This window comes from Grammomys surdaster, unplaced genomic scaffold (genome assembly GCF_004785775.1).
Source record: "Grammomys surdaster isolate TR1022 unplaced genomic scaffold, NIH_TR_1.0 66, whole genome shotgun sequence".
NCBI lineage: Eukaryota > Metazoa > Chordata > Mammalia > Rodentia > Muridae > Grammomys > Grammomys surdaster.
In genome coordinates, this window is record NW_021604568.1 from 7267365 (window position 1) to 7294201 (window position 26837).

Here is a 26837-nt window from a genome sequence, read left to right on the forward strand (position 1 = left end):
TCTCTCTCTCTGTCTCTCTCTCTCTCTCTGTCTCTCTCTGTCTCTCTGTCTCTGTCTCTCTCTGTCTCTCTCTCTCTCTCTCTGTGTGTATGTGTGTGTGTGTGAGAGAGAGAGAGAGAGAGAGAGAGAAAGATAGATAGATAGATAGAGAGAGAGAGAGAGAGAGAGAGAGAGAGAGAGAATATACCAGATTTTGATGATGGAAACCAAAATTGTGTATTATCAGGATTAACACACTTGAGTGAAGCATTTTCCTTACAAGGATCATTTTACCATCTAACCCCTTTGTGGTGGATTTAACTCTTCCAGGAAGTGAGCTTATAGGGACAGTTTGATTTTCTCAGTTAGATCACAACCTAAAATAGGGCATTTAATTAAAATAAGGCATTTAATCTCTTTTCATTTCCTTCCCTTTTGGAAAGGGTAAGGAATTCAGGCATGTGTGGTGGTGCCAGTTTGTGATTTCAGTCCTTGGCGGGTGGAGGCTGGAAGATCAGGAGTTCAAGGACACCCTCTGCTGTAGAGTCAGTTCAAGGATTTCCCTTAGCTGCATGAGATCCTGTCTCAAAAAAAAAAAAAATAGTATGGGAAATTTGAACATATAAGCTACTATGCAGATTAACAAAATTAGCACCTATCTTCCACCCATATTTATGCTATTTTAATATTTTACCAAGTATGGCAGAAAAAGTGCTGTGTTCACTAAAACCTATTTCCTTTTCCTTTCCTGGGAACACTAAAAGACTGAGCTTCTCAGCCTCCCTGTGGTAACATTGCTATCATGGTACAAGTTCCACCAGAAGGCCTTAAACAGTGTGGTGTGTGCTGTTTGCAGGGTAAGCTTAGACGAATGGCTAAACCATTTTTATTATCCTTCCCTGATGCCTAGATCCTGGAAACCATGTTTTGGAAACAGCAAAGCCCAAAGACACTGGATCCCTCATTAGCAGCCTGTATCTTAGAGTGACTGACGATTTTATAGATTAGTGTTTGGGAATCTCCCTTGCTGTTTATCTTTATGAGCATTGGGTTTTGTCTTCTTTGAACATTTCTTGGTGAGTGTAGTGGTCTGTAAACCAGAGTTTGAGCTTGTATGTGGTTGACTCTCAGTGTTTCGAAGCAGCTTTTCAAATGCTTGTTTGTGATTTCTGTGCTTTATCTGCCGATGCCCAAGTTGCGGTTTGGTCTGAAGTGTGTCCTCACAGCTGCAGTGCTGAAGGCTTAGAGTGATGTTTAGAAGCGGGTATTTTGGAAGATGATAGGTTTGTCAGGGTGCTGACCTAGTGCATGGACTGAGCCATTCATGGATTCATAAGTTTTTGTTTTTCCTTGGAGGAGCTTCACTATAAAACACAAGAACCTAGTTTCTCTCTTCTTCCCTTCAGCTATGAGGAAAGTAGCTACGTCCCACCATGTGCTCCACATCCCACTGTGTGTTCCCGGCCAGGCTGGCTTGTCTCATCGGGTCCAAAACCAGCAGCACCTAAGATTGTGGATTAAAACCTCGAAACCGTTTTATCTTGCTGAAGTGAACAGAAAAAAAATGTTCAGAAAGAACACAAATAGCCAATTAACTGCTCTAGAAAGTATCCAATGTCCTTAGTTATCAGGGAAATGAAAAAAATTAAAGCTACCTTGAGATGGTGTCTCACCCTGTCAGAGGCTAGCATCAAGAAATCTGGCAACAAATGTTGGGAAAGAGGAACCCTTATTTATTGTTGGTGAGGGATTAATTTAATAATTTTATTATGGAAATCAGTTTGGAAGTTCCTCAAAAAGTTAAAAATAGTTCTACCATATAATCCAGCTATTCCACACCTGGGCACACCTCCCCAAACTCCACATCTGCTCCCAGAGCTATTTTATTTACACATGCATTTTTGCTGCTATTGCGCCATGTGTCATAGCAAGGAAATGGAACCAACACAGGTTTGCGGGAAATTGGCAAGAAAAATGACAGATCTCTTGCTGATCGCCTCTGACAAGGTGAGGTGTCATCTCAGTGAAGCTATAATTTTCATTTCTAAATAACTAAAGACATCGTACACTTTCTAGAGCAGGAACCAACACGGGAGGAACATAAGTGTTCCTCAACCAGTGGATGAATGAATCTGCAGTGCATGCCCCAGAGGGAATATTATTCAGCTATAAATAAAAATAAAACCTTGATGTTTGCAGGAAAATAAATGGACATGAGAAGTATGATATTAAGTAAGTATAATATTAAGCAAACTCATAACAAACTCTCATGTTCTCCTTCAAATGTGGACTCTAGCCTATAACGTATGTTTGCATCTATGTAAAGAGCTGTAAGAGTGAGTAAAACATAAGATTTACAAGGAAGATCGAGGAGGTAGGCAAAAGGACACATGGGTCATACAGGTTAGAAAGCTATTGGTTTTTCCTAGTTTCAACTTTGTCATCTGTTTTCTTTTTTTTTTTTTCCTGATGGGTCAAGTGAATAAAAATGTAATTGGTATCAGAAGTAGGGACCCCTAAGTGACACTCCATTGCTTCAGTATGACCACCCTGCTCAGATGTCCACTGAGAGGGATAGAGTTTGGGACTGGGCAAGTGTTTGAATGGTCTCCTTAAACTAGCTGTGTGATGGTTTGATTTGTGACCTAACCAATACAAAATGGTTACATTAGAGAGAGAGAGAGAGAGAGAGAGAGAGAGAGAGAGAGAGAGAGAGAGAGAGAATGAGAGAGAGAGAGAGAGAGAGAGAGAGAGAGAGAGAGAGAGAGAGAGAGAGAATGTCACAGCAGTTATGGAAACACAGTTGGCCATCACAGCTTGTTCGTGTTCATTGTTCATTGTGGCCTTGGGAAGAGTTTTTCATTCTAGGTTTTAGTTTCATGTTTATTTCTTCTTACAATATCAACAGTAGAAAGACAATAATGAGCCAGGCATAGTGTACACATCTGTAAGTCCAGCACTTGAGAAGTGGAGGCAGGGGGATGGGAGTTCAAGACCATCTACAGCTATGTAAATAAGTAAATTCAAGATTAGCCTGGGCTACATGAGACCCTCACCCCCGAAAGATAAACAAAGGCAACGATGCTTGCTAACCACTGAGCTACACTCCCAACCTCATCCTGATGTTTTGAGGGAATAATTTTTATTCTTTGGACACCAGTATTTTTATTAGCTACATTTACTGTAGATACTTTCTTCAAATACTGGCTATGTTTCTGCTTTGTTTAATTGTCTTTGTTTAACAGAAGTTTCAACTGGTCAGCTTTGCTCTTAGCTTCTGTGTAAGAATTCTTTCTTATTTCCAGGTCATAAAGGTCCTCTCCTGTGTTATCTTTTGAATGTTTTAAAGACCTTTTACAGTTTTTACTTCAACTGTACTAGCATGGGAATGGGTAAAAAGACTGCCCCACGAACTAGCCAATTTCCCAAGATAAACTTGCTACTACTTCATCTCTTCTATTGATAGTAAAACAACTTTGCCAGTATCAGTGATTCATGTTGGGGTTTCTTTTCAGCAGTGGCTCCCACCCTTCCTACAGCTGCAACCCTTTAATACAGTTCCGAATGTTGGAGTGACCCTCAGCCATGAAATTATTTTTGTTGCTCCTTCATACCTGCTATTTTGCTAGCTATGAACCATAATGTAAATATCTGTAATGCAGAATATCAGATATGTGACCCCTGTGAAACGGTTGTTTGACCCCTCAAGAGGGTTGTGTCCTACCGGTTGAGAATCGCTGCCCTACGTTCTCTCTCACCTGTTGCATTGGGTTAGTTGCCTGTCCCACCGCCCTGCCTTGTTTGCTGCAAGTCTTGCTGTCTGCATGCGTTTCCCCTCTTGGTAGTCATTACTATCGGGTATCAACACTGACTGACTCTTTGTACTTCAACAGAACTGGATGTTGTGCTTGGTAACTTCTAAAAAAAAAAACCTGAGTTGGCATTTCGGTTGAAATTGCATTTGCATCTCTTGTTACTGTGGTTCTGAATGAATGCTTTCTGCTCTCACATGTTTTTGCCAGTGATGTGTATGAGTATTGATTGTATGTCTGGAAAAATTGTTGTACCCTTATTGATTGTGTCCGTGGAATGCTCTGAATTTGTAGATCATCTGTATTCTTAGTGAGAGCAAGTCGTCTTTGTATTTTCCCTTGGTCATTCTGTACTACACTGCATGAAAGTCAATCTTATTCTTGACTTTAAAAGTGTTTTTAAGTATTATTTTCTGTTTTATGGTTATTGGCCATTTGATTTTTTTCTCTATGCTGTTAGCAGCTATATTTAGGCAAAGAATGCATATTCAAACCCTCATCAATATGTACTATGGTGTACATACTGCCACCCATCTCTCTTACTTCGTTAGACCATTATGAAAGTTTGTTGTTGTTTTTTGTCTTTTAATTTTTAAATTTTTTTTGAGACAGGGTTTCTTTGTGTGTAGCCCTGGCTATCCTAAAACTTGCCTTGTAGACCAGGCTGGCTTTGAACTCAGAGATTCGCTTGAGTCTTCCTCCTGAGTTCTAGGATTAAAGGCACACATCGCCATCAGTGACCATTATGAAGTTTAAGTGAAATGCCATACCAGAAATACCTTACTCGATTCAAATGTTAGTTAGTATGTGGGCATAGATACTTGTGCCTTTGTTTTCTGTTGTGTGGTATGTAACAAATAAATGTTAGATGATTATAAAGGAAGAACTAATATTAAAGAAGTGCTTCATGTAGTATAATTTTTTCTCACATTGTAATAGGAGTAAGAACACTGAGGCATGCACATTGACAATCCCTGTATTGTCCATTAGCGGCAAAATCCACTGTATTATCTTAGAACTCTACTGAGCTCAACTGCCAGCCTCAGGGTTCTAGGCTGCTATTTCCAATCTACTGCAACTGGCATAGGAACAATGACTTATTCACCAAGCTACCGCAGGCTTGGTTAAACTTTAATAGCATTTAACCTCCAGCCGATTTGGCATATAGTATTGTTATGAGAAAGAAATTTAGGAACTGAGAGTTTCATACTTCCAAATGTAAAGCCACAGGATATCCCTAGCACAGCTCAGTCTAACTGCCTGTTCTTTGGATTTCTTCCTAAGTTGAAAACACAGTGAGATCTGAGCAGAACCCAGCAGCAGGCCTCCGTGAATGTCATTTCTTTATTAGTAAAGTGCTTTGTTCGTGAGTTTATCTTCTTTATTATGTGACTGGCTGGAGATGAGGGCGCTTGATTTCAATACGTGGATTAAAGGGTTTTAAAATCTCTAAAAACTCTTCCAGGGAAGTCTGCTGAATCTTTTATTCCCGACAGCTAGAAATTGAGGTGAGTCATAAACAAGAATAAATGAGCACCGACTTTACAAAGCAATGAAAAAAAAAATCACATCATGTGATTTTGAACATCATGTTGCTTCTCATACTATACACGCCATTTCCCCGTCTCTCTGTGTTATCAGTCTAAGGTTTCATGCTCAGAAGGACTTTGCTGAATTTCTCTTCTCAAACGCTTCAGACTGCCACTTCCTGGTCTCCCTCCCACATGGCACAAGGCTGCCAATTCTTGCCCTAGAATACACAACATTGAGAGACCCGTGTCACTGCAAAGATCTGTTCATTTGCTGAAAACCAAGTGATCAAGAACACTTAGAGTTAGTTGTGCAACAAGCCACAAACACCTTCTGCCCAGAAGGCCTCAGGTCTTTGTGTGGACTGATGCCTGTCACCCCCACGCTGGCTCCTGGGAGATGGATGCGCTCCAACTTTGCTCTCACGCTGCTGAGCTTTTAGGAAATGTGGCATAGCATTAAAAAAAATAAAAATAAAAAAGATCAGATGCTATATTCTCCACCAACTAGCATTGCCAAAAGCAAGCTTTGAGGCTCTTATAAAAGATTAAAATGTCAAAGGCAGTAGCTTGCAGTGAAGGGCATATGTCATTATTTTGTTCTAATCCGCAACCACCTGACAGGCCTAAGAAGCAAGCACAGCCAGGACCCAGAATCCCAAATACTGTAAAGTCATTGTTGATTTTCTGTATCGATTCTGCCTGTTCAGAAGCAATCAAATAAGGAAACGTTCATGATCTAAGATTACATAAGAAACGAGCATTTAAAACTGTTGAAGGCATGTGCATCTATACAGAACACCAAGCAGGCTAGGGAAGGCTGTAAGCTTCAACTTCCCCTTCTCTACATTGAAAATAGTATGAAAATATAATAATGCATATATCTCACAGCGTTATGACAGTAAGTGAGATCATTTATGTAAAGTGTACAACCCAGTGCCTGGCAAGAATGTGTACATAGTCTTACAGACACACACTGTTATCAGTATGCCAGAGCAAAGGCTGGATATACACACCTAACCCACACTGGTCATTTTCAGATGCTTTATGGTGACTGCTACTTTCTTTCCTTTGCTTTGACAATATTTCTGCATTTTCTTCCCTTTGTAAGAAGATGAAGACTTTCATCTCCTTCAATACCGTAGTCAGCCCACACTCACTGGGCTGTAGAAGCTTTAGCAGGAGGATCAGTATTAGTGAAATGGATAGAACTTCCTGTCCTGTGGCAGCCACAGTGAGTGCCATCTCTCTGGTCTTCAATGTGACTTGGCTGTTCTATGACAATAAACAGAGTCTAACTTCCCATCTGTGGACTCTGGGTTGTTCATGTGATAGTCTCAGACTCACAAGGCAGAAGTGGTGCCGTGTGGATCCTAGAATTTAAACGACTTTGCAGCTTATGTTTTCAGCATCTTAAAACACTGAGATGCTTCATTCAGTGGAGAAGGGCAATCTATATTATAGATATCACGAACCCCATGGACAACCAACTCCAGCTACCACACATGTGAAGACGCCATCTTGGACTCTCTAGCTCTGGGCAGGTGGTCAAATGACCAGAGGCTCCTGAGTGACTCCAGAAGTGACTGAAAAGGAGGAGCCCAGATGTCCAACGAATAGGACATATACCAATATAACATCAATATTTTAAGCATCCGTGATGGGGATATTTGTTCCACTGTATTCCAGAGGTGCCAATGTCACTTTCTAGAGGCTACAAAGGGGACCTCTTCTCCAAACATTTTATTAATTTATTAAATTAAAAGTGGAAAGTAAAAAAAAAAAAGTTCTGCCGGGCGGTGGTGGCGCACGCCTTTAATCCCAGCACTTGGGAGGCAGAGGCAGGTGGATTTCTGAGTTCGAGGCCAGCGTGGTCTACCGAGTGAGTTCCAGGATAGCCCGGGCTACACAGAGAAACCTTGTCTCGAAAAACCAAAAAAAAAAAAAAAGTTCTTTCTTTTATTTTCGCTTTACAACCTGAACTTAGACTGCTGTAAATATTTATGGTTGTTACTTGATAACTATATAATTGAGGGGCCACTCATCAATGAAGCAAGTATCCCCCCGAAACCCCTGTCCCACGGTGCTGGGAATCCAATGTTTGATACTTTCTAAAACTAACACCTCACCTCCCTTTCCCATTGTATGAACCCCCCCCACACACCTTTTTTTCTGTAGACAATGGCTAAGATATCAAAGAAGCAAACAGTAACTCATTGACTTGTTGACCTAGGTCTCAAAATGCTTATTGACTACACGCTGGATATGGGACTGGATTAAGTAGTAAAAAGATAAAAGACCTTAAGATATGGCTACTGCTCTTCACAGCAGGAAATAAGACATAGCTAAGGACACAGAAGTCTGTGCAGCTAGAGTTGACGATTGTACAGGCTTCTCACACGCCATGTGAGTTTAGTTGAGAAGGCTTCCAGCCGGGACGAGCAGCACTGCCTTAATAGGAAACATGTGGCGTGACTTTGGTGTTAAAGATAGAATTAAGAGTCACATGAAGGTGACAGTGTCAAAGGTCTGTCCAGGAAATCTTGGTAGCATAGGGCAGGGAGGGTATTTGAGCCGTTTCTGAGGAAACTGTTCAGGAGGTTTAATTGAAGTAGTGGGCTTCTTTACTGACCCCTTTGTGGATTCGGCAGCTATCTGCTGAGTGTCTGTAGGTGTCAGAAACTCTGCCAGCTCTGGAAGTACTGTTGTACCAATGGCAAAGAGCCCATCGTAAGAATAAATAATCTCGTGTGCAGGCAGCAAACAACCAGTGCAGTACATAAGACGATCAAAGGTTGAGGTTGAGAATGAAGTCTAGAAAAGTAGGTGAAGCCCAAGGTGTGACAGCTTTGGAAGCTGAGGTTTCCCACTGTGACTCAGACAACCGGACCTCTTTTTGGAGAAACAGTGACATTTCCTTTTTTATGTGAAAGTTACTTGAGTCAACAATGTGGAAGACAAGGTAGTCAGGTATGGTGGCATGTACCTGAAGCCCCAGCTACTTGGGAGGCTGAGGTAGACAGATTTCTGTGAGTTTAAGGTCAGCCTGTTCTACATAATGGGACAGTGTCTCAAAAACAAAACAAAACAACCCCAAAAAACCCAAGAAACCCAAAAACCACCCCCCTCCAAAAAAAAGAAAGAAAGAACTAAAACACGCATATTTACCTGTCCTTGAAGAAAACCGATATAAGGCCCTGGCGCTCTACTGCATGAAAGCTGAACAATGCTATTTGGCTAAGGTAGACACAGGATTCTGAATGGCAAACCCCATGTTCTGACATGACTATCTGTCTAGACAGTTGCTTCAGTCCAGGATAAGGGGGAGATTTTAAAATTCTTTCACGTAGACATTTTACATACAAAGGCACCGTAGGTGTATGAGGACCCTAAAAAGTAATATTTTCTTTTCTTTTTTTTTTTTGTTTTTTTCGAGACAGAGTTTCTCTGTATAGCTCTGGCTGTCCTGGAACTCACTCTGTAGACCAGGTTGGCCTTGAACTCAGAAATCCACCTGCGTCTGCCTCCCAAGTGCTGGGATTACAGGTGTGCGCCACCACTGCCCGGCTGAAAGTAATATTATCTACCTGTTACAGGCAAAGATGAAAATAGTTTGTTGTCTAAAACTGATGAGGCTACAAAGACAGACATACTCCTTTGGCTCTGGCAGTCTTTGGAGTTTAAACTTGCACTGCTCTTTGGGGATCAGGGGGAAATTATGTGGCAATATTTTTAAAAAATTAAATCCCCCATAGCTTTTGTTCCAAGAATCCTAGATTCTACCTTATGAATTTGTCTTATGTTTATAATACTCTACAATTAGGCAAGGAGTATTTGAGATTAGTTCTTTGAAATTAGTATTCATGAAAGGAAAACATCCAAATGATACTGATATACTCATGTAGGAAAGACTAGTTAAAGGTGTGCTAGAATTATGGTATAGTGGTGTGATTTGGAGCTACATTGAGTATCTGCATGTAATACTAACAGGAAAGGCTATTTTTGCAATTGTAGGGCAATTTATCTATTATGTTCTTGTGATAGTTAATTTGGGTCAACTTGATTGGTTTAAGAAACTCCTAGGGCATCAATGAAGGTGTTTCCAGTGGGGCTGGGGATACCCTACCCTGAATGGGTGCCATCCCATAGACTGAGGTCCTGTCTTGAAGACAGGAGAAAGGGACAAAGTGAGTTCAATTTGGGTGAATATTCCCCCATTTATGCTGCCTGGTGGTATTCACCCAAATTGAACTCACTTTGTCCCTTTCCCCTTTCTTCACGACTAGGGCAAGAAGCCTCCCGTGGCTTTGCCTTCCAAACTGACGAAGATTGTCTCTCCTCAAATCACAAGTGAAGTGAACCCTTCCTTCCTAAGCTCATATAAGGTGTTTGATCACAGTGATAAGTAATACAACTCTTGTTTACATAAAAAATAATGGCGTAGGCAGAGAGGACGCTCATGGGAGGGCATGGGGGGGAGTGTGTAGGAGGGGACAAGGCAATATAAAAGGATATGTAAATGTTTCTGGAGATACAGATTTATGGGATGGTTCTGGAAGATATCTAGGTGATCGTAACGGTTTGCTTAAGGAGACAGTCTCAGGGGAGCAGGATTCTGACCACTCACTAACGGTTTGGGGAAGACAGCTCTGGGTCAGAGGAGTGGACTGCAGGGTATTGGTTAGCGTTACTGGGTTCCATATCTGTAGAAGGGGAAGGAGGAAAACAGGATTGGGCAGGGACTGTGGAATAGTCTCAACCCAGGGAGGCCTCAGCAAACCCCACTGAGGTTCCCAGGTCTGGGAGGGCCCTTGGGAGTTGTTTCATATTAAGAGATCCTTGATAGACCCTGGCATCATTCCGTCAATGGGTGAGCTCATCCAAGGAAATGGATGTAGCCTAGAAACTGAATCCTCACTTGGCACAGTTTTGAAGAGTTGTAAAGTGGGACCGGCATGGCACATGAGCACATGTCTGTAACAAGCCCCCCTCTTAGGTTAATGACCATTTAAATTTATCACAAATTCTCCTACAGCTTTCAGGACAGCTCTGGGATTTGGCCTTGCTTTTACCTGGCCTTGGCTGTTCATACTAAAGTACTGACCAAAGTCATTTAATTGCTGGCCTTGGGCTAGGAGTGTAGCTTGGTAGTAGATAGAGTACTTGCCTAGCATAGTCCTGTGTTCAATCTCCAATATCGATAGAAAACCACCCCTACAACAGAACAATCTGTGGTTCTTTCATGAGCATTATTTGTGCAAAGACTATTAACAAAGACAACAATATCACCTGTAACAGAAATTTCACTGTGTTTTGTTCTCGTGTGTGTGTGTGTGTGTGTGTGTGCGCGCGTGCGTGCGTGTTCTGTTTTTAAATCCTGCTTCCATTCATTATTAAAAATTCTTGATAAAGGGGTTTTAAATCCTCTGGTTAATTTGCCTCAAGCTCTTGGGAATTACAGGGCTATTGAATTGTTTCTTACAGAAACCTCATTCTTTAATAAAAACTGCTGTCTCCCTGAAGCAAGGACGCACACCATCTTACAGTGCTTTTATATTAATGATTGAGCTAGTTCGCTTTGCTAGCTCAATAACAGGGTGAGTGATTTGGAAATAACGCAGCCGGGTGGCTTTGCAGGAGCATACCATATTGTGAATGAGTTGATCTGGAGGATCGGGATACTATCAAAACAGAATGGAACACAGCCTCCCTTAGGGAAACCAAATCACACAGCCTGAGAGGCAGACAAAGGAAGGGAACAAGGACTTCTGTGGCCGTTGGTTCAGCAGGATTGGTTCTGGTGCTGGGCGGCAGCAATATTTGATTTCAAAGCAATCTTTATCCCCTAATAATTCCCTAATCCTTGTTGTTATGTGAACCAGGGAACATTTGAAATGCACACGACAAGATTAGAATCTCTTGAGTAAAGCAGAAGAACTCAGTGGAAGCAGAGGACTCGGAAGAGGGTCACTGCTTACATTTTGCAAAACTCAGTGACTTCTGATCAGAAGAGAAATGTCTATAAATCAGTGAAATATCAGTGCAGTAAAAGTTATAAGAACTAATAACGTGGCTTCATATTACAGGAAGGATCGCAATGGGAGGAAGGCCTTGTGGGGTGATAGAAGAATTGCTGGTGTTGGTTAGACTCAGAAACGGGGAATGTCTCTTCAAGCTGTTTGCATAGCGACTTATCTCATACCAAGGGGGAAAAAGATGTCTATTCTACTTGTACATTTCAAAGAACAGTGATTGCCAAGCAGAATATGGTAATGCATCCATAACTGTGCGCCCAGAATTTAGGAAGCTGAGGTAGGAGTATTATCAAAGAAAGGCCATCCTGAGCTTCAGAGACAGAACATGTTTCAAAACAGAGCAAACAAATTCCAACAGCAACAGAAAAACTAGGGATCGTTAATAGCCACGACAGGGTGGTAGAAGCCATTCAGGTCAAACCTGTCAGCTGCCTGTCAACCAGATACAAGATTACAATGATTGCATCTATTGGCTGAGGAGACACTGTTAGAAAGTACTTTTCAGTTCTGTCCAGGTATAATTGACACAGAAGTTGGATCTGAGATGTATCATTGGATGTCTTGACCTCTGTGAATCTATCACTGCAATCACCGAACATGACTGTCACCCCAAGGTTCCCACGCTCCTCTGGAAAGCCTCTGCTTTCCCATCCTCTCTAGTCAAAACCAGTCTCTGCTTTTTCTCACTGTACTTTGTATTTTAATTTCCATTTCCTGTATGAATAGGCTGGGTTCTTTTGGGGAGGAGGGTCTGCCTTTTTTCATGCACAGTAATTCTTCTGAGGTTCATCTACACTATTGTGGGTGCCTATAGCGCATTCTTTTGTATTGCCAAGGAGGGCTCCTTTTTATGAGCATACCATAAGGTTTTAAAAAATCTCTCTCTCTCTCTCTCTCTCTCTCTCTCTCTCTCTCTCTCTCTCTCTCTCTTTCTCTTTCTCTTTCTCTCTCTTTCTCTCTCCCTCTCTTTTTTCTTTTTTGTTTGTTTTGTTTTGTTTTTCAAGACAGGGTCTCACTATGTAGCCCTGGCTGTCTTGGATATCTCTGTAGACCAGGCTGGCCTTGAACTCGGAGACCAGAGCAATCAGAGCTACATAGACTCTGTCTCAACAACAACAACAACAAAGCAATCGAGTGTGACACAGCACTTAAGAGGTGGAGGCAGAGGGATCAGGAATTCAGTCTCATACTTCCATACATAGTGAGTTCCTAGGCTAACCTGCCTTTCTTTAAAAACAAAACAAAACAAAACAAAACCAACAACAAAAAGCATCCATAGACTTTTTAAAAGGCTGGTTTTCAAGTTGTACTACAGAGCAATAGGATTTAAATTCAGTTTGGTGTTTGGGCATGCCCAACTGCTAGTAAAGGGCTCTAATGTCCAGCTGGGGCAGAATGAACTGCGCCTTCTACCACCGCAGGCGGGGCGTGGTTGCCTTTGAATGGGAGGAATAGGCACCAGGCTCAGAAGAAAAAGCCAGTCAGAACAGACAAAACTGGAGGACAGAGAAGAAACTTACGAATTACTCAGTCACACTGGCCACATTTAAGGACAGCCTGAAAAGTCATGGAACAGGACAACACCTAGTGAGCAGATACAACAGAAATGAGATATTCTGGGTGTTTCTGTTAAAGCCAGCAAAAGGGGGATTGGGTTGTCGCAGGACCCCTGCCATTCAGCCTGACAGACAAATGAATTTCAGTCGCACTTGGATCCCCTGCATGGTGTGGTTTTGCAAGGCACACAGAACCAAACAAATGTTTATTCCACAAGCTGAAGAGAAATATAGAAACCAGAATTCCTACCACAGCTCGTTGGTGGGGGAGATTAGAATCAGCGTACTTTGGACACAAAGGTTCAAAGAGAAAAATAGCCTGGTCCACTTATCAGGTCCGGGTCACTGCTGCGGGTCAGACCTGGGGGAGGTCAGGTGTCCCAGGCACCAGGAAGACGGGAGGAGAGAAGACTGAGCGAGAGGGGCGCGCCGTTCATCTGTAATCTCAGCTCTCTGGAGGTGAATGAGGAGGAGCAGGAGCTCTGTGTAATCCGTGGCCACACAGCAAGTTTGAGGTCAATCTGTGTTACACGAGACCGTCTCGCAAACAAAACAAACATTAAAACTCAACGGGGAAGGACATTTTGAAGGCAGGTTTTAGCAAGAGGGTCTGAGAGGCTGAAGAGGGACGATAACTTGGCACCCTGAGATGGATGCGTGCCTTACCCTTCACAAAGTTATGCTTGGAGCCTGTGATTTCCATCCCTGAATCCTGTCATGCTCAACGAACATGCCTTTTAAATATAATATTTTTTTTGAGAATTCCATAGTTCATATAATGCCTGCTGGTCGTATTCACCTCCCACCCTTTCCCCTAATTCCTCCCAGATCTAATCCCCATCTCTACCTCCCCCCAACTTCGTGTTTTCTCTTTATAGCTCATTGTTCCAATTTGTGCAGCCCAAATACTCATAGGTGTGGAGGATGGATATGTTTGAGGAGAAAAAAAAGTGAATTGTGGGTGTATAAGGGGCTAGAAATTGGGCTTTGTTTGGAAAATTAAAGCCTGGTTCTGGATAATAACAAGAATAGACAGCCTAAAATAATCACTCTGATACTGTACCTTATTCGTATATTTTCTTCTTGTTTTCTCTCTCTCTCTCTCTCTCTCTCTCTCTCTCTCTCTCTGTGTGTGTGTGTGTGTGTGTGTGTGTGTGCTTTATGGAAGAACTTTACTAACTGAGCCGTCTCCTCAGCTTCTTTTTGCTGAGGTCTTAAGGAAGAAAAATATGATAAGTAATTCTAAATAAACAGCAGTCATATGTTAAAGGAATCTGTGATTATTTGTAAAGGTAATCTAATGTTATATGTCTTGAGAAGAAGGGCAACATCTATTTATCCATAAAAATAAGTGGAAGTTTTAAATTTTCCCTGAGTAGGGGTATAACTTAAACAAAACAAAACAAAACCTGCACAAATATGTGTTCTTTGCCCACCACCCCACACCTGAGGATTTAACCCAGGAAGACACAGAGCTTTACATTAGTGTATATTTAGGGAGTTGTGAGCCATTGGTGTGGGTTATGGGAATTGAACTCAGGTCTTCTAGAAGAGCAGCAAGTGCTTTTAACTGCTGAGTCATCTCTCCAACACCTTTAAAAAATTATTTTTAATGTTGGTTGAGGTGGCACACACTGGTAGGATTTGCTGAAGGAGGCAGAGGCAGGGGGATCACGAGTTCGAGGCCAGCTAAATAAAAGAATAATAATAAACAACAACAATAAAAAAAAAGAAACAATGAAAAATGTTTTTGACTTAACATGCTTCCGGTTGCAGAATGTTGCCTACCCAACTTCCTGAAGCTCTAGTTAGTGGCTTTACTCAGCAGCAGCATTCTGTGTAGTTCTTCAACCTGTAATTTGGGTAGGGCTCAGCAGGGAGTGTGTCTTTTCTGCACAGAGGGTTGGGAAGGGAAGTTCATCTAACAGCCGGAAGATCCACTTCAGAATTGCTCATTCACCTGGCTGGCAAAGTGATGGGAGCTGTCTGTGGGAGTTCTGTCATGACCCAGGGCACAGGCCTCCATGTGGATTTCTCTAAGGGCTGTTTGGGGTTCACCAGGTATGGTGGTGGGTTCCAAAAGTGAGTGTCCCACTTAAGTACCAGGAGTGGGAACTGCTCGTTTTTCTTTTAACATCTATTTACTGTATGTGAATGCATACGTGTTCATTCACATGTGTCTTAGCATGCATGTGGGAATCAGAAGATAATTGGTGGGAGCTGGTTCTCTTCTTCCACTGTGTGGGAACTCAGGTTGTTAGGCTTGGCAGCAAGCGCCTTTCTCCTCGGAGTCCTTTTTACTGGTTCAGAACTTCTAACTTTCTAAGTCCTGGCTCTTGAAAGCCATGCAACATTGTGTCTGCTGCACCTTATTGCTTAAACAGTCATAGATGTAAGCTGCAAGAGGAAGGCACATAGACCCTACTGTTTTCTGGGAGGACTTTCAAAGAATGTGGGGACTATACACTAAAATACATAGAAAACACAAATGTAGGGTCTGTGAGTTTTTACATACTAAACTCATGTGTTCAGTTGGCACCCAGGAGCCTTCTTAGGCCTTCTCGCAGTCACTGCTCCCTCAGGGGTGATCACCATCTTCAAACACTACCACAGGGAAGTCTATGGAGCTGTTTATTCTGTGCTTGTGGGGCGGGCGGGTTAGTAACATCCCTGTCCTGTATCCAGCAGATGCCGTGAGCTCCTTGTCTCCTAGCGGTGACAACCAAATCCGGCTCCAGAAGTTACCAGATGTTCAAAGGGATGATGAAAGCATTGGAAACCATTCCCCCACCTAGAGGAGAGTCCGTAAAATCCCATGCAATCACTGAGACGTAAGTTTCAAGTGAATGTAGGATCTTTTTGGTTTATTTTGATTTTGAGTGACTCCTGGGACCCTGTCTGGCACACCATGAAAAACTGATGATTACCTGTTGAGTGAATGAATAAATGACGATTTGGAAATAGTCAACTTGGAAAAATATAGTTTTTTAAGTCAACCAGATCTTTAATCACAAGTCATGTGACTTGTTATAGTTAGTGATGCCCATTGTATGAAGTTGGTGTCGATATACAATGCATTTGCCTCTGACGGGAAGCCATCTTGGTTAAGTGCTTCATGTAGTAACATAGAAATATGTACCATGGAGATAGAAAAGATTGTGATTTGCCAGACACAGAGGCACTGTCTTGTGACTGTGCCAATAATCTAGTGTGCCAATAATCAAGGCTCAAACTGTGGTTTGTAACTGCTGTAGCGGCTTTGCGAATCAGAACTGTACAGGAAGTCCTGGGTCCTAGGCAACTAGAACAGGAAAGGGGAAGAGTGTACTGTACCAGGAAAGATTTAGGAAGCTCTTGCTCAACAATGGTTTTGTGTGACAAAACTTTCCCTAGGGAGACAATACAAATCTACTCTCCACAGACACCACCAAGTCTAACTTAGTGAACCAACGACCTTTATTGGGGTTACTTTCAGGAATATGGGTGAGGGGCTCCTTACAGGAGTGGAAATGATTCATAGACAGCTGCATCATCAAAGTCCACCCCAGCATGGATGACAGGTCACAAAGATGGGAACCTGGAACACTGCATGGCCTGTGGGTTGGTCTAAACCTCTTCTAGGCAGCTGTAGCTTCACTGCCTCTGAGGAGGGACTCTCAGCTTTTATTGTTTGCAGTAGAAGACAGGGTGAGGCCTAGTGAATCTGGTTAGTTTCAGGGACTTCCTGAAGCTATTTTGAGTTGTTTACCTTCTGGCTTAAGGAGCATCCCTGAAGGATGGACTGATTGACTCTAGGAGGAAACTGTTATGGCAACATGTAGAAACTTGAATATCTCTTTTGGATATCCTACTTTAAAGATATCCCCCTCTTCCCTCAAGGTCCAATCTCACTATGTAAGTTTCCCATCTCAAAAAAATTTGCCCATCTCACTATGTAAATTACTTAAGGGTTACCCCCAAAATACTTTCCGGTGGAAAGATGGGATTTTTTGTGAGTTTTACCAACTGTCCTTGTTTCTGAAACTTACCACTGAACTTATTCACTGTCCTATCATAATCATGTCAGAAAAATGAACACAGACATCTTACTAACGCTGAAAATAATCAAACATCGGGGCAGAATGGAAATAGAATTGTATTCCCACAAAAACCCTTGGAGATCATGTAGTCATTTAATGTTGTGATGCTACAAAAGATCTGACCTGAGCAGTGATCTTGTCCTGTCAATCTGAGCCGCTTCTGTTGCTGGAAGCCATGTGTGCTAAAGGTGCAATGCATGCAAGCCCTAAGAGAGGAGGGTGTGGCCTTGTCTGGTGACTCAGAGCAGCTTAGCAACAGGACAAGTACTTTAAAACTATTTTTTATTAGGCAAGCATGGTTGTGCATGCTGTTATATTTTGTTTGTTTTTATGTATTCTTTTAGTTCCAGCACTTGGGAGGTAGAGGCAGGAGAAGCTCTGTGAGTTTGCAGCCTGTCTGGTCTATACGGTGAGTTCCAGGCTAGCCAGGGCTACATTGTAAGGCCCTGACTCCAAAATAATTTTTAAAATTAATTCTTCCAGAGTTTCATACAGTGTATTTTGGTCACTTTCATCCCAAGCTTTCCCCACAACTCTTCCCATGTGTATTCTCTCCTCTTGACCTTTGTACGACTTTGAGGACAAATAATTGTGAGAGGATGATTGAACTGTCACATCTAACACAGAACGCAGAACAAATATAGTCCATACAAAAGCAAGGCAGGGGCTGGAGAGACGGCTCAGAGGTAAAGAGCATTTGTTCTTGCAAAAGACCCAGGTTCAGTTCTCAGAACTCCCATGGTGGCTCACAACCATCCATAAGTCCTGTTCTAGGGAATCAGATGCTCTCTTCTGACCTCTACAGAGACCAGGTCAAGCACACATGTGGTGAACACATATACATGCAGCTAAAACAAACACACATCTAAAATAAAGTAACATAGATCTTAAAAACAAAACAACTAACACAAACTCCTTCCTCTTCCTTCCTCATCTTTCTCCTTTTGTCGATGTTGGCTGGTTTGATCCTGAGCCTTACCATGTTAGCAAATGCTCTACCACTGAGCTACACACCCAGCTTCATAGGAACTTTTAGCAGCCCTAGAGGGCTGGTTGCTAGTGGCTTCTACTCCTGGGTTACTCTCATTTGGCCAATGTTAGAATAAAGAAAATTCAGTATTGAGCAGTGTCTTAGTTAGGGTTTTACTGCTGGGAACAGACATCATGACCAAGACAAGTCTTATAAAGGACAACATTTAACTGGGGCTGACTTACAGGTTCAAAGGTTCAGTCCATTATCATCAAGGCAGGAGCATGGCAGCATCCAGGCAGGAGGAGCTGATCGTTCTACATCTTCATCTGAAGGCAGCTAGTAGAAGACTGACTTTCAGGCAGCTAAGAGTAGGGTCTTAAAGCTCATGCCCACAGTGACACACCTACTCCAACAAGGCCACACCTACTTCAACAAGGCCACACCTTCAAATAGTGCCACTCCCTGGGCCAAGCATATACAAACCATCACAAGCCTCCAGGTACTCAGCATTCAGAAGGTGTTCTGGAAGGGATGGGTCTAGGTTTTTAAACAGAATTTGAATGTTACTTATAAGCCAATTATTGCTTATTATAAGCCATATTACTTTCATTTCCTATTTTCCCAAGGCTTTAATGTGTAACTCTTTCCCGTCACACTGCCACACGTTCATGATTCACTTCAGCACAAGTGACTAGGGATGAGAAGCGAGTGGGTGTGTAACAATTCCCTGTGACGCAGAGAGACGAATTGGAACTGAGGATATTTTTAGAATCTTTTTATTTTTTTTTTCAAATAGAAGAAAGCTTAAAGCAGGTGATTGTTTACCTCTCTTTCATGTTTAAAACAGAGAAAATGATAAATTTCCCATTTGGAATACTCTGAATGACACACACATCTATTTCAGGAGATTAATTGCCATAACTACAGGTATCTTTTTTTAAAAAAAATACTTGTAAAATTCCTTTCCAGAAATACAATACCCGAAGATAGAAAAATGTATCTATACCACTGAGTACATCAGAGGACTTTGCTACCTCTGTAATGTTCACAGTAGCATTTAAAAAAACTGGTTGGTAAACTTACTGTCTAAATTAGAATTGTGGAAGTGGAAAGGAACAAATGTGTGTGCATGTGTGTGTGTGTGTGTATGTGTGTGTGTATTTCTTTAACATATTCATTCAAGAAAAGTTTATGCAATAGAAAAGACACTGCACTAGACTCAGAAGTCCAAGGATGAGAGTGTTGGCCCAGTCCTCACTCTCAAAGAACTACTCTAAACACAGAAACATATACGCACCCTCACATGTATGCACTGATGCTCAATGTTTCCATGCAAACACCCACACACAGCTAATCGCACATGTGCACATGCTCATACAATACACACATACACACAGCACTACACATACCTTTACATATTCATACTATGCATATAAGCACATAGACATGTAAGTGATCACACATACACCCGCGCATGCTTACACGCTTGGGAGCTGACAAAGTTGAGGTCTTGAAGGGAGCATGTTTTTGTAAGTTAAGAAAGGGAGGGGAAAGCAAGCTGTAGTCAGAGAACGTTACTACAAAGCGTGGTGAGGCCAGGGCGAGTAGCTTTGTGGAGTTCCTAAATATTACATTGTTAGGTTTTTCACGATCTGCATTCAAATGCAATTGCCATTATTATCAACGAGAAGTGAGTGCTCTGTTTCAGTTTCTCTGCCTTTAACACAGAGATTATTATAGTAACTGCCTATCAGCTTTGGTATGGGGTTAAAACGAGGTGACATATACAAACCACTTAGCAAGGGCCAGCTGTGTAGGAAGCACTCAGTGTATGCTAAGTGTCTATTTTTATATTTATTTATTTATTTAATATGAGTACACTGCAACTGTCTTCAGACATACCAGAAGAGGGCATTACAGATGGTTGTGAGCCACCATGTGGTTGCTGGGAATTGAACTCAGGACCTCTGGAAAAGCAGTCAATGCTCTTGACCGCTGAGCCATCTCTCCAGCCCCGTGTCTATTTTTAATGACATCCTTATTATCAGAGTTTCCAGGTAAATTACTAGTCTCCTCAGTGAGGTTAAAATGGAGCCAAAAATTATATAGTAAGTAAATACATGAGGACTGGTTAAATTTTACTTAAGTTCCAAAAATTCAGGAAAGTCAAACTTTGATTATAAATAACACAAACATGTAGATAGAATAGTTTATTAACAGAAAATCTGGACCAACCTGAACGGTATCTCACCCAGCGTCATCAAATAATTCCTGTGGCCCCTAACTTCAAGGTGGAAATGTCTAAACTGTCAGTTGGCTCTATGAACATGTCTCTAAAGTAGGTCAGACTTGATCATCTCATCAGTAGGATGCCAACAAAATCATTTGGTAGCCATCACGGATCTGAGATAACCTATAAAATAGGAAATAAATGTGGCTAAAACCCATTGAAAAGGCACAATCGCACCAATGATCCCAGAGCTGTACATTAAATCAGAGGGGATTTTGGAGCTGGCAAAGATTAAAGCAAGTATTCCTGGATCTGGGTGTCCTGTTGAGAGTGTAGTGTAAGCGGTACACTCATGCGTGTTTCACGGAGGTGTAAACTGGAGTAAGCCCTACTTTTCACGCTGGTGTGGTAGCATAGGCAAATCATTTCAGTGCAGTTTTCGTCTTACCAGTTCTACTTTTTGGATTGTATCTTAAGGGAAAACAATCAGAAGAGCACACAGAGATGCTTGTATCTGCCTACTACTGTAGGAGTGTTTATGATGACAAACACTGGAAGCGACCTGAATGCCACAAATAAGGAGGTGTTCAATAAATTATGACCTAAGTAGATATGGGACTCTAGCCAGCCACTGAAAACAGTTAGAGAGATCGATTAATGACAGCATTGAAAGACGATGTATACAAACTACTTAGGGCCTGCTATTTAGTGAGCACTTACTATATGCTAAGTGTCTATTTAAACTTCTTTTATTTTTCTTTTTATTGGAAAGTGATTTTTTTCTTACATAATAGATCCTGATTACAGTTTTTCTGCCCTCTAATCCTCCCAGATCCTCCCCACTCCCCTCCCATATGGATCCACCCCTTTCTGTCTGTCATTAGAAAACAAACAGGTTTATATGGGATAACAATAAGATAAAATAAAATATAATGATAAATGAAAACTAACACATGGGGCATGGACAAGACAAACAAACAGAAGGAAAGAGCCCAGGAGAAGACACAAGAAACAGAGGCCCACTCATTTGTATACCTAAAAAATGTAGTCCCATAAAAAATGCTAAACTAGAAGCCATCATATATACAGAGAGGACCTGTAGGGTAAAAAGAGAAAAGAAAAATATAAATAAAACAGAATAAAAATAATAAGAAAACATTACCTCAAAACTAAAACACAAAGAGCCCCAAGGTTCTTGGGAGCTGACTCTTAGCCGAAAGCGGCTATCATCTTTACAGCCATCTGGAGCCATATACCCTGACAAGAGACTTGTTTTCAACAGCCCGCAACAGCTGAGCACACTCTGATAAACATCTTGTTTTGCTGTTTATTGCCACCAGCAGCTAGGCACATGTGGTCTCCTCACTGCTAGCTAGGTGCACGTGATATCCACTCTTCAAGGCACATGACGTAGTGCCTTCAGCTGGGCTTGTCCACGAGGGCAAGGCACGTGGTAAAGGGTATAAATACCCAGGATTTCCTTTCAATAAAAGAGACTTGATCAGCCCCTCTGTCTTGTTTCTATTCTTCGCGTCTCTCTGTCCCCACTCTCTCTCGCTTGCTAGACCCTGACCTGTGGGCTGGAGCAGCAGAACGGGCGGTTACAAAGTGACCCCCAAACGTGGGGCAGCTTGAGTGGTTACACAGGGTGACAAACATTTGAGTCAGGGAACTCTAAAGGAACCGTTGGTTTAATTTTCTATTGGTCATCTATTTCTGGGCATGCGGCCTACCCCTAAGAGTAGTTTGTTCCTCCTCTGAGACTCCCTTGGAGGAAGCTGAATTTTCATTTGCTAGTGGATCAGTTGGAGATAGGTTTTGGGGTATAGTTGGGGGCATAGGTCCACTTCTCCTTTCAGCTCTAGAACCCCAACTGGTGCAGAGACATGGAGGCTCTGTGCACGGTCTCTGAGTTCATATGTGTGCTGGCTCTGTTATGTTTTGAAGGTGTTTTTGGGTGGTGGTGGTGTCAGGGTTCCATTATGTAATCCTGGCTGATCTTGGATTCTTAGTCATCCTGCCTCAACCTCCTGAGTCTAAGATTATAAGTGTGTTTTATCACTGTTGACTCTGTAATGGCATAGCAGCCTTGATTCCTTGGTGTTCTTCATCCTCTTTGGATCTTACATTCTTTCTGACTCCTTTTCCCTTGGGTTCCCTAAGCCCCAAGGAGAGGCATTTGATGGAAATACCATATTTAGGGCTGTTTCAAGTTCTCTCCCTGCATAATGTCTGGGGTGGGTCTTTGTATTTGACCCACCTGCTGCCGAAGGAAGCAAGTTTCTCTGATGCTGTCTGAGCAGGCACTGATCTGTGAGTATCCAGAATGTTATTACGAGTCATTTTATTGCTACATTTTTTTCCTCCCCTAAATGTCTAATTTTAACAATAGCCTTATCATCAGAGGGAGTTACTAGGTAAATTGTGAGGGTTGGACTACATTAGTTTTTTGGTGAAATTGGCTTTTGGGGTAAATAAGGCCCCAAATTGTATATTGGATGAATACATGTCACTGGCTAAAATTTACTTTTAAAGTTCTAAAACTTCAGGAAAGGGGCTGGAGAGATGGCTCTGCGGTTAAGAGTACGTGTGGCTCTTCCAGAGGACCTGGGTTCTGGTCTCTGTGGGCATTCACACATATGTGGCATACACTCATTCACACACATAAATAACATTAAAATTCAGGAAATCCAAACACTAATTATAAATAATATAAACATATTATATTGTATCAGTACAAGATGATGCCATTTTTTAAAATTAAAAAAATATAGTTAGTATACATGCATTGAAAACATGCCTTGTTAAAGATATCTGTAGGGAGTATAAGTTATGTACCGTAAAATTCCCCTTCTGTGAAGTCCAACGGTGTTGTAGTAAATGTATTCAGCTGTACAACCATGATTCAGGTGGCTATTTTTAGGTGGTGGTGGTGTCAGGGCTCTACTATGTAACCCTGGCTGCTCTTGGATTCTTAGTCATCCTGCCTCAACCTCCTGAGTCTAGTTATAAGTGTGTTTAACTTTAGTGTCCTGAGTCTGATTATAAGTGTGTTTTATTACTTTTGGCTTTGCAATGACATTTTAGAGCTTCTTCTTCTTTTTTTAGAACTTCTTAAAAATAGGTTTATTTTATTTTTATGTGATGAGTGTTCTGACTGCATGTACCACATACCTTGTGCATGCTTTTGGTTGATGGAGTCAGAGGAGGTGTGAATCTCCTGTAACTGGAGTTATGGAACATTGTGAGTTACCAGGTGGGTGCTGGCAACTGAACCTGGTCTTCTCCAAAAAAGCAAATGCTCTTAACTGCCGAGCCATCTCTCCCAAATTTTAGAGTTTTTTTTTTATTATCTTTGCTTCAAGTCACTTCATAGTCACAGGCTCAGTATCTTTTGGCCATGCCTATTACTTTACTTTTAAAATATTTTCTCTAGAGGTCCACTTATTTTTTCCCATAATATATGGAAAAAATATGAGAATATTTATAGTTGTTAAGATTTCTGAATTTTCCTTTTGCTCAGTTTTTACTTTTTAAACACAGAGCAACAGACACCTTTATTAGAGGAGCCACGGATGAGATTTATTCACCTCCCTGGGCTTTGAGCTTCCTCCTTGTCCTTTGGTCATCTTCTCTATTATACTGCCTGTGTTTTGTGTATTTATATTTACTTTTTTTTAGAAAACAGTTTATTGGTCTCTTGCTGCAGCAACGCGAGTGGGAGCACCTGGAGAGCGAGCTTGGAACGAGAATTCATGAGTTGTAAGAAAATGGCAGACAAGCCGGACATGGCGGAAATCACCAGCTTCGATAAGGCCAAGCTGAAGAAAACCGAGATGCAGGAGAAGAACACCCTGCGGACCAAAGAGACCACTGAACAGGAAAAGAGGAGTGAAATCTCCTAAAAGCCTAGGAAGATTTTCCCATCCCACTCCACCTCATCATCTCCAAGACCCCCTCGTGATGTGGAGGAAGAGCCACCTGCAAAATGGACGCGAGCCACAAGCTGCACTGTGAACACGGGCACACGGTGCCGATGCCACTGGCCCGCGGGTCTCTGAAGGGGACCCCCCTCCCCCACTAATCGGACTGCCAAATTTCACCGGTTTGCCCTGGGATATTATGGAAAATTATTTGTATGATTGATGAAAATAAGACACACTTCGTGGCAAAAAAGAAAAGAAAACAGTTTATTGAAGTATGCTTAACACATAAATCTGCTCGTAGCTAAGGAAGAGTTTAGAAATAGGTACATATTCATGAAGCCGTAGTCCCAGTCTATGTCAGGAATATATTGAATATATCTACCATTATAGTCTTAGCTGTGTGCGTATACACGTGTGTGCACATGTGTGTGCGTGTGTGCACCTGGAGGCAGAGGCCAATGTCAGATGCCTTCCTATCCTACTCCCTGCCTTAGTTTTTTGAGATAGATTATTTCACTGAATCTTGCGTTTGAGGTCTAGGCTAGGCTGGCTGGCCAGAGAGCCCCTGGAATCTGTCTGTCCTCCCCTCCCCCTCCCCCCAGCACAGAGGTTATAAAGGTCCTCTTCCTCGTTTTTTTTTTTTTTGTTTGTTTGTTTGTTTTTGTTTTTTAACATGGCTACTTGGGATCGAACTCAGGTCCTCAAACATAGGAGTACTGTCTCCACTACACCATCTCCCTAGCCCAGCCTACGCTTCTCACCGTTTGAATTCTTGCTCACTCGGGTTCATTCCTGTTAAAAAGCTAAGGCTGGGCTAGGGAGATGGTGTAGTGGAGACAGTACTCCTATGTGGTAGATAGTCTGGAACTCATTGTAAACCTCCTGCCTCAGCTGCGGGAATGCTGGGATTGCAGGTATAAACCGTCACGTCTAACTTTTGTTTCTTAAAATTTAATATGTTTGGGAAAGCCTCTCCTATCCTCAAATGAAAAATAACAAAACAAGAGCCCTTTCTTTCACCTAAGTCTGCTTTGGTTGATTGATCCTGAGGAAATAATCAAATACGGGGGACTGTGGGAAAGGCTTCTTACACAAAGGTATCTGTCAGTGTGGCAGAAATATTGTAAACAATCCAAATATGTCATTATGGAACAGAACAATACAGATTACACTAGAACCCTACAAGTGCTAGACATAAATCTTTATACAGAGTGTAACCTAATGTATGCAAAAATATAAACTTAATCCACGAAAAAAAACATCCTGTTTGAAAATATGAGAAAATCTTACCAGTGGTTATGTTTGGCTGGTGGAATTATAGTGCTTTTTAATTTTATTCTTTACACATTCCTTCATTTTCTCCATGAATAATAGTAAAACTGACTAGGTTATTTTCATGGTGTAACTTTAAATACATGAAAATGTATTTTTAAAATGTATGCAGTTCAATGTATAAAAACTACACATAAAATTATCTTGAAACGATCAGAAGGATCTTAAAACAATCTTGAGCCTTTTACTGGAAAACTGCTACATTTTGGGGTCGGAGCAAAAAAAAAAAAAAAAAAGGTTAAGAGCAAATGCTCTTAACTCTCACACTATCTGTAGCTTCAAATTTAAGTGCTTACCATTGTCCCTTCCTCTTCATAGGCTTCATCTTTTATCATGTCTACTGTTTTATATTTAAAAGCTTTTCTTGTGATCCTTTCACTCATTTCCTGGTCTGCTTTCTACTCCTACCCTGGAATGTGGCCCAGGACTTGGACACCTTGGTGGGGGACCCCGCCTCTGCCCCAAAGGGGTTCTGTCGAGTGGAGGAGGGGAAGGGAAAGCATTTGACAGACTCCAGGCAACACCCATATGGCCCCAGCAAATCTGGAATCCCCGGCTGGATTAGCTCAGGTGAGACTCAGGAAGGGCGGCACCAGTTTTCTGGCTGTGGAGGTGACCCAGAGGTTATCCAGAAGAGACCTTAAACAATTTCCTTTTTATTTTTTTGAGACAGGGCTTCTCTCCTTAGCTCAGGCTGTTCTCGAACTCGTGATCTTCCTTTGGCAGCTTCCCCAGGGCTTCACCACACCTACCTTTTAAACATTAAGCACTTGCTGGTACAGGCCCTGGGCAAAGGGTTTCCATATATTGTCTCTTTTGATCTATCCCACAACCTTCCAGTAAGGACTATGGGGAACATCGCACTGGGGAATCGGATGCTCTATTTAAAGTCACTGAACTATGGCTCAAAGCCCAGGCTCCCGGCTCTCCCTCTCACTGGACTCTTGTACGGGTTCTCAAGCGGAAACAGTCCACTTTCAAGCTTTAAGAAGCATAGCCGGCTTTCCCCGCTTCCCCCAGTGCAGAATGAGGCAACATCCGCCAGCGCAATCAACAGGGTCGCGCCGAAGGAGACCTCGCCAACGACGCCGTGGAGCAACTCGGCTCGGGCTCGCAGAGGTCAACGCGAAACCCTCGCAGCGGATGGAAGCGCTCAAACCTCCACCACACCTCCCGCCGCAGGCGCCAGCGAGCCGCCCCGCCGCCAGCCCGGCGGACCTAACGCGCGTGCGCGGGCCAGAGGGTACGCCCTCGCGAGCGCGCGGTGAGCGGGGCGCGTCACCGGGCGGGCGGGGGCGCGCGCACGGGCCCGAGGAGCTCGGGCGCGCCGCGAGTCGGCGTCGGCGTCCGTGCGCGCCGCGGGCCGAGGCTGTGTGGGCTGAGGCG

At 42.3% G+C, this 26837-nt stretch overlaps 1 protein-coding gene across 2 annotated transcripts in view; it reads left to right on the plus strand.

Annotated features, from left to right (window-relative positions):
* LOC114628474 (thymosin beta-10-like) overlaps positions 1-24188 on the plus strand; it is a 28215-nt gene extending 4027 nt beyond the window's left edge. The window contains exons 1-2 of one of the 2 annotated variants that reach the window (XM_028776366.1): positions 15642-15742; positions 23903-24188. In XM_028776366.1, coding sequence (XP_028632199.1) covers positions 15660-15742; positions 23903-24098 — 279 coding nt within the window. In that variant the 5' untranslated portion in view covers positions 15642-15659 and the 3' untranslated portion in view covers positions 24099-24188. Of the gene's footprint in view, positions 1-15641; positions 15743-23902 lie in introns of those variants that run through there. The other variant, XM_028776368.1, reaches the window with a different exon arrangement.
* The last annotated feature ends 2649 nt before the right edge of the window (positions 24189-26837 follow it).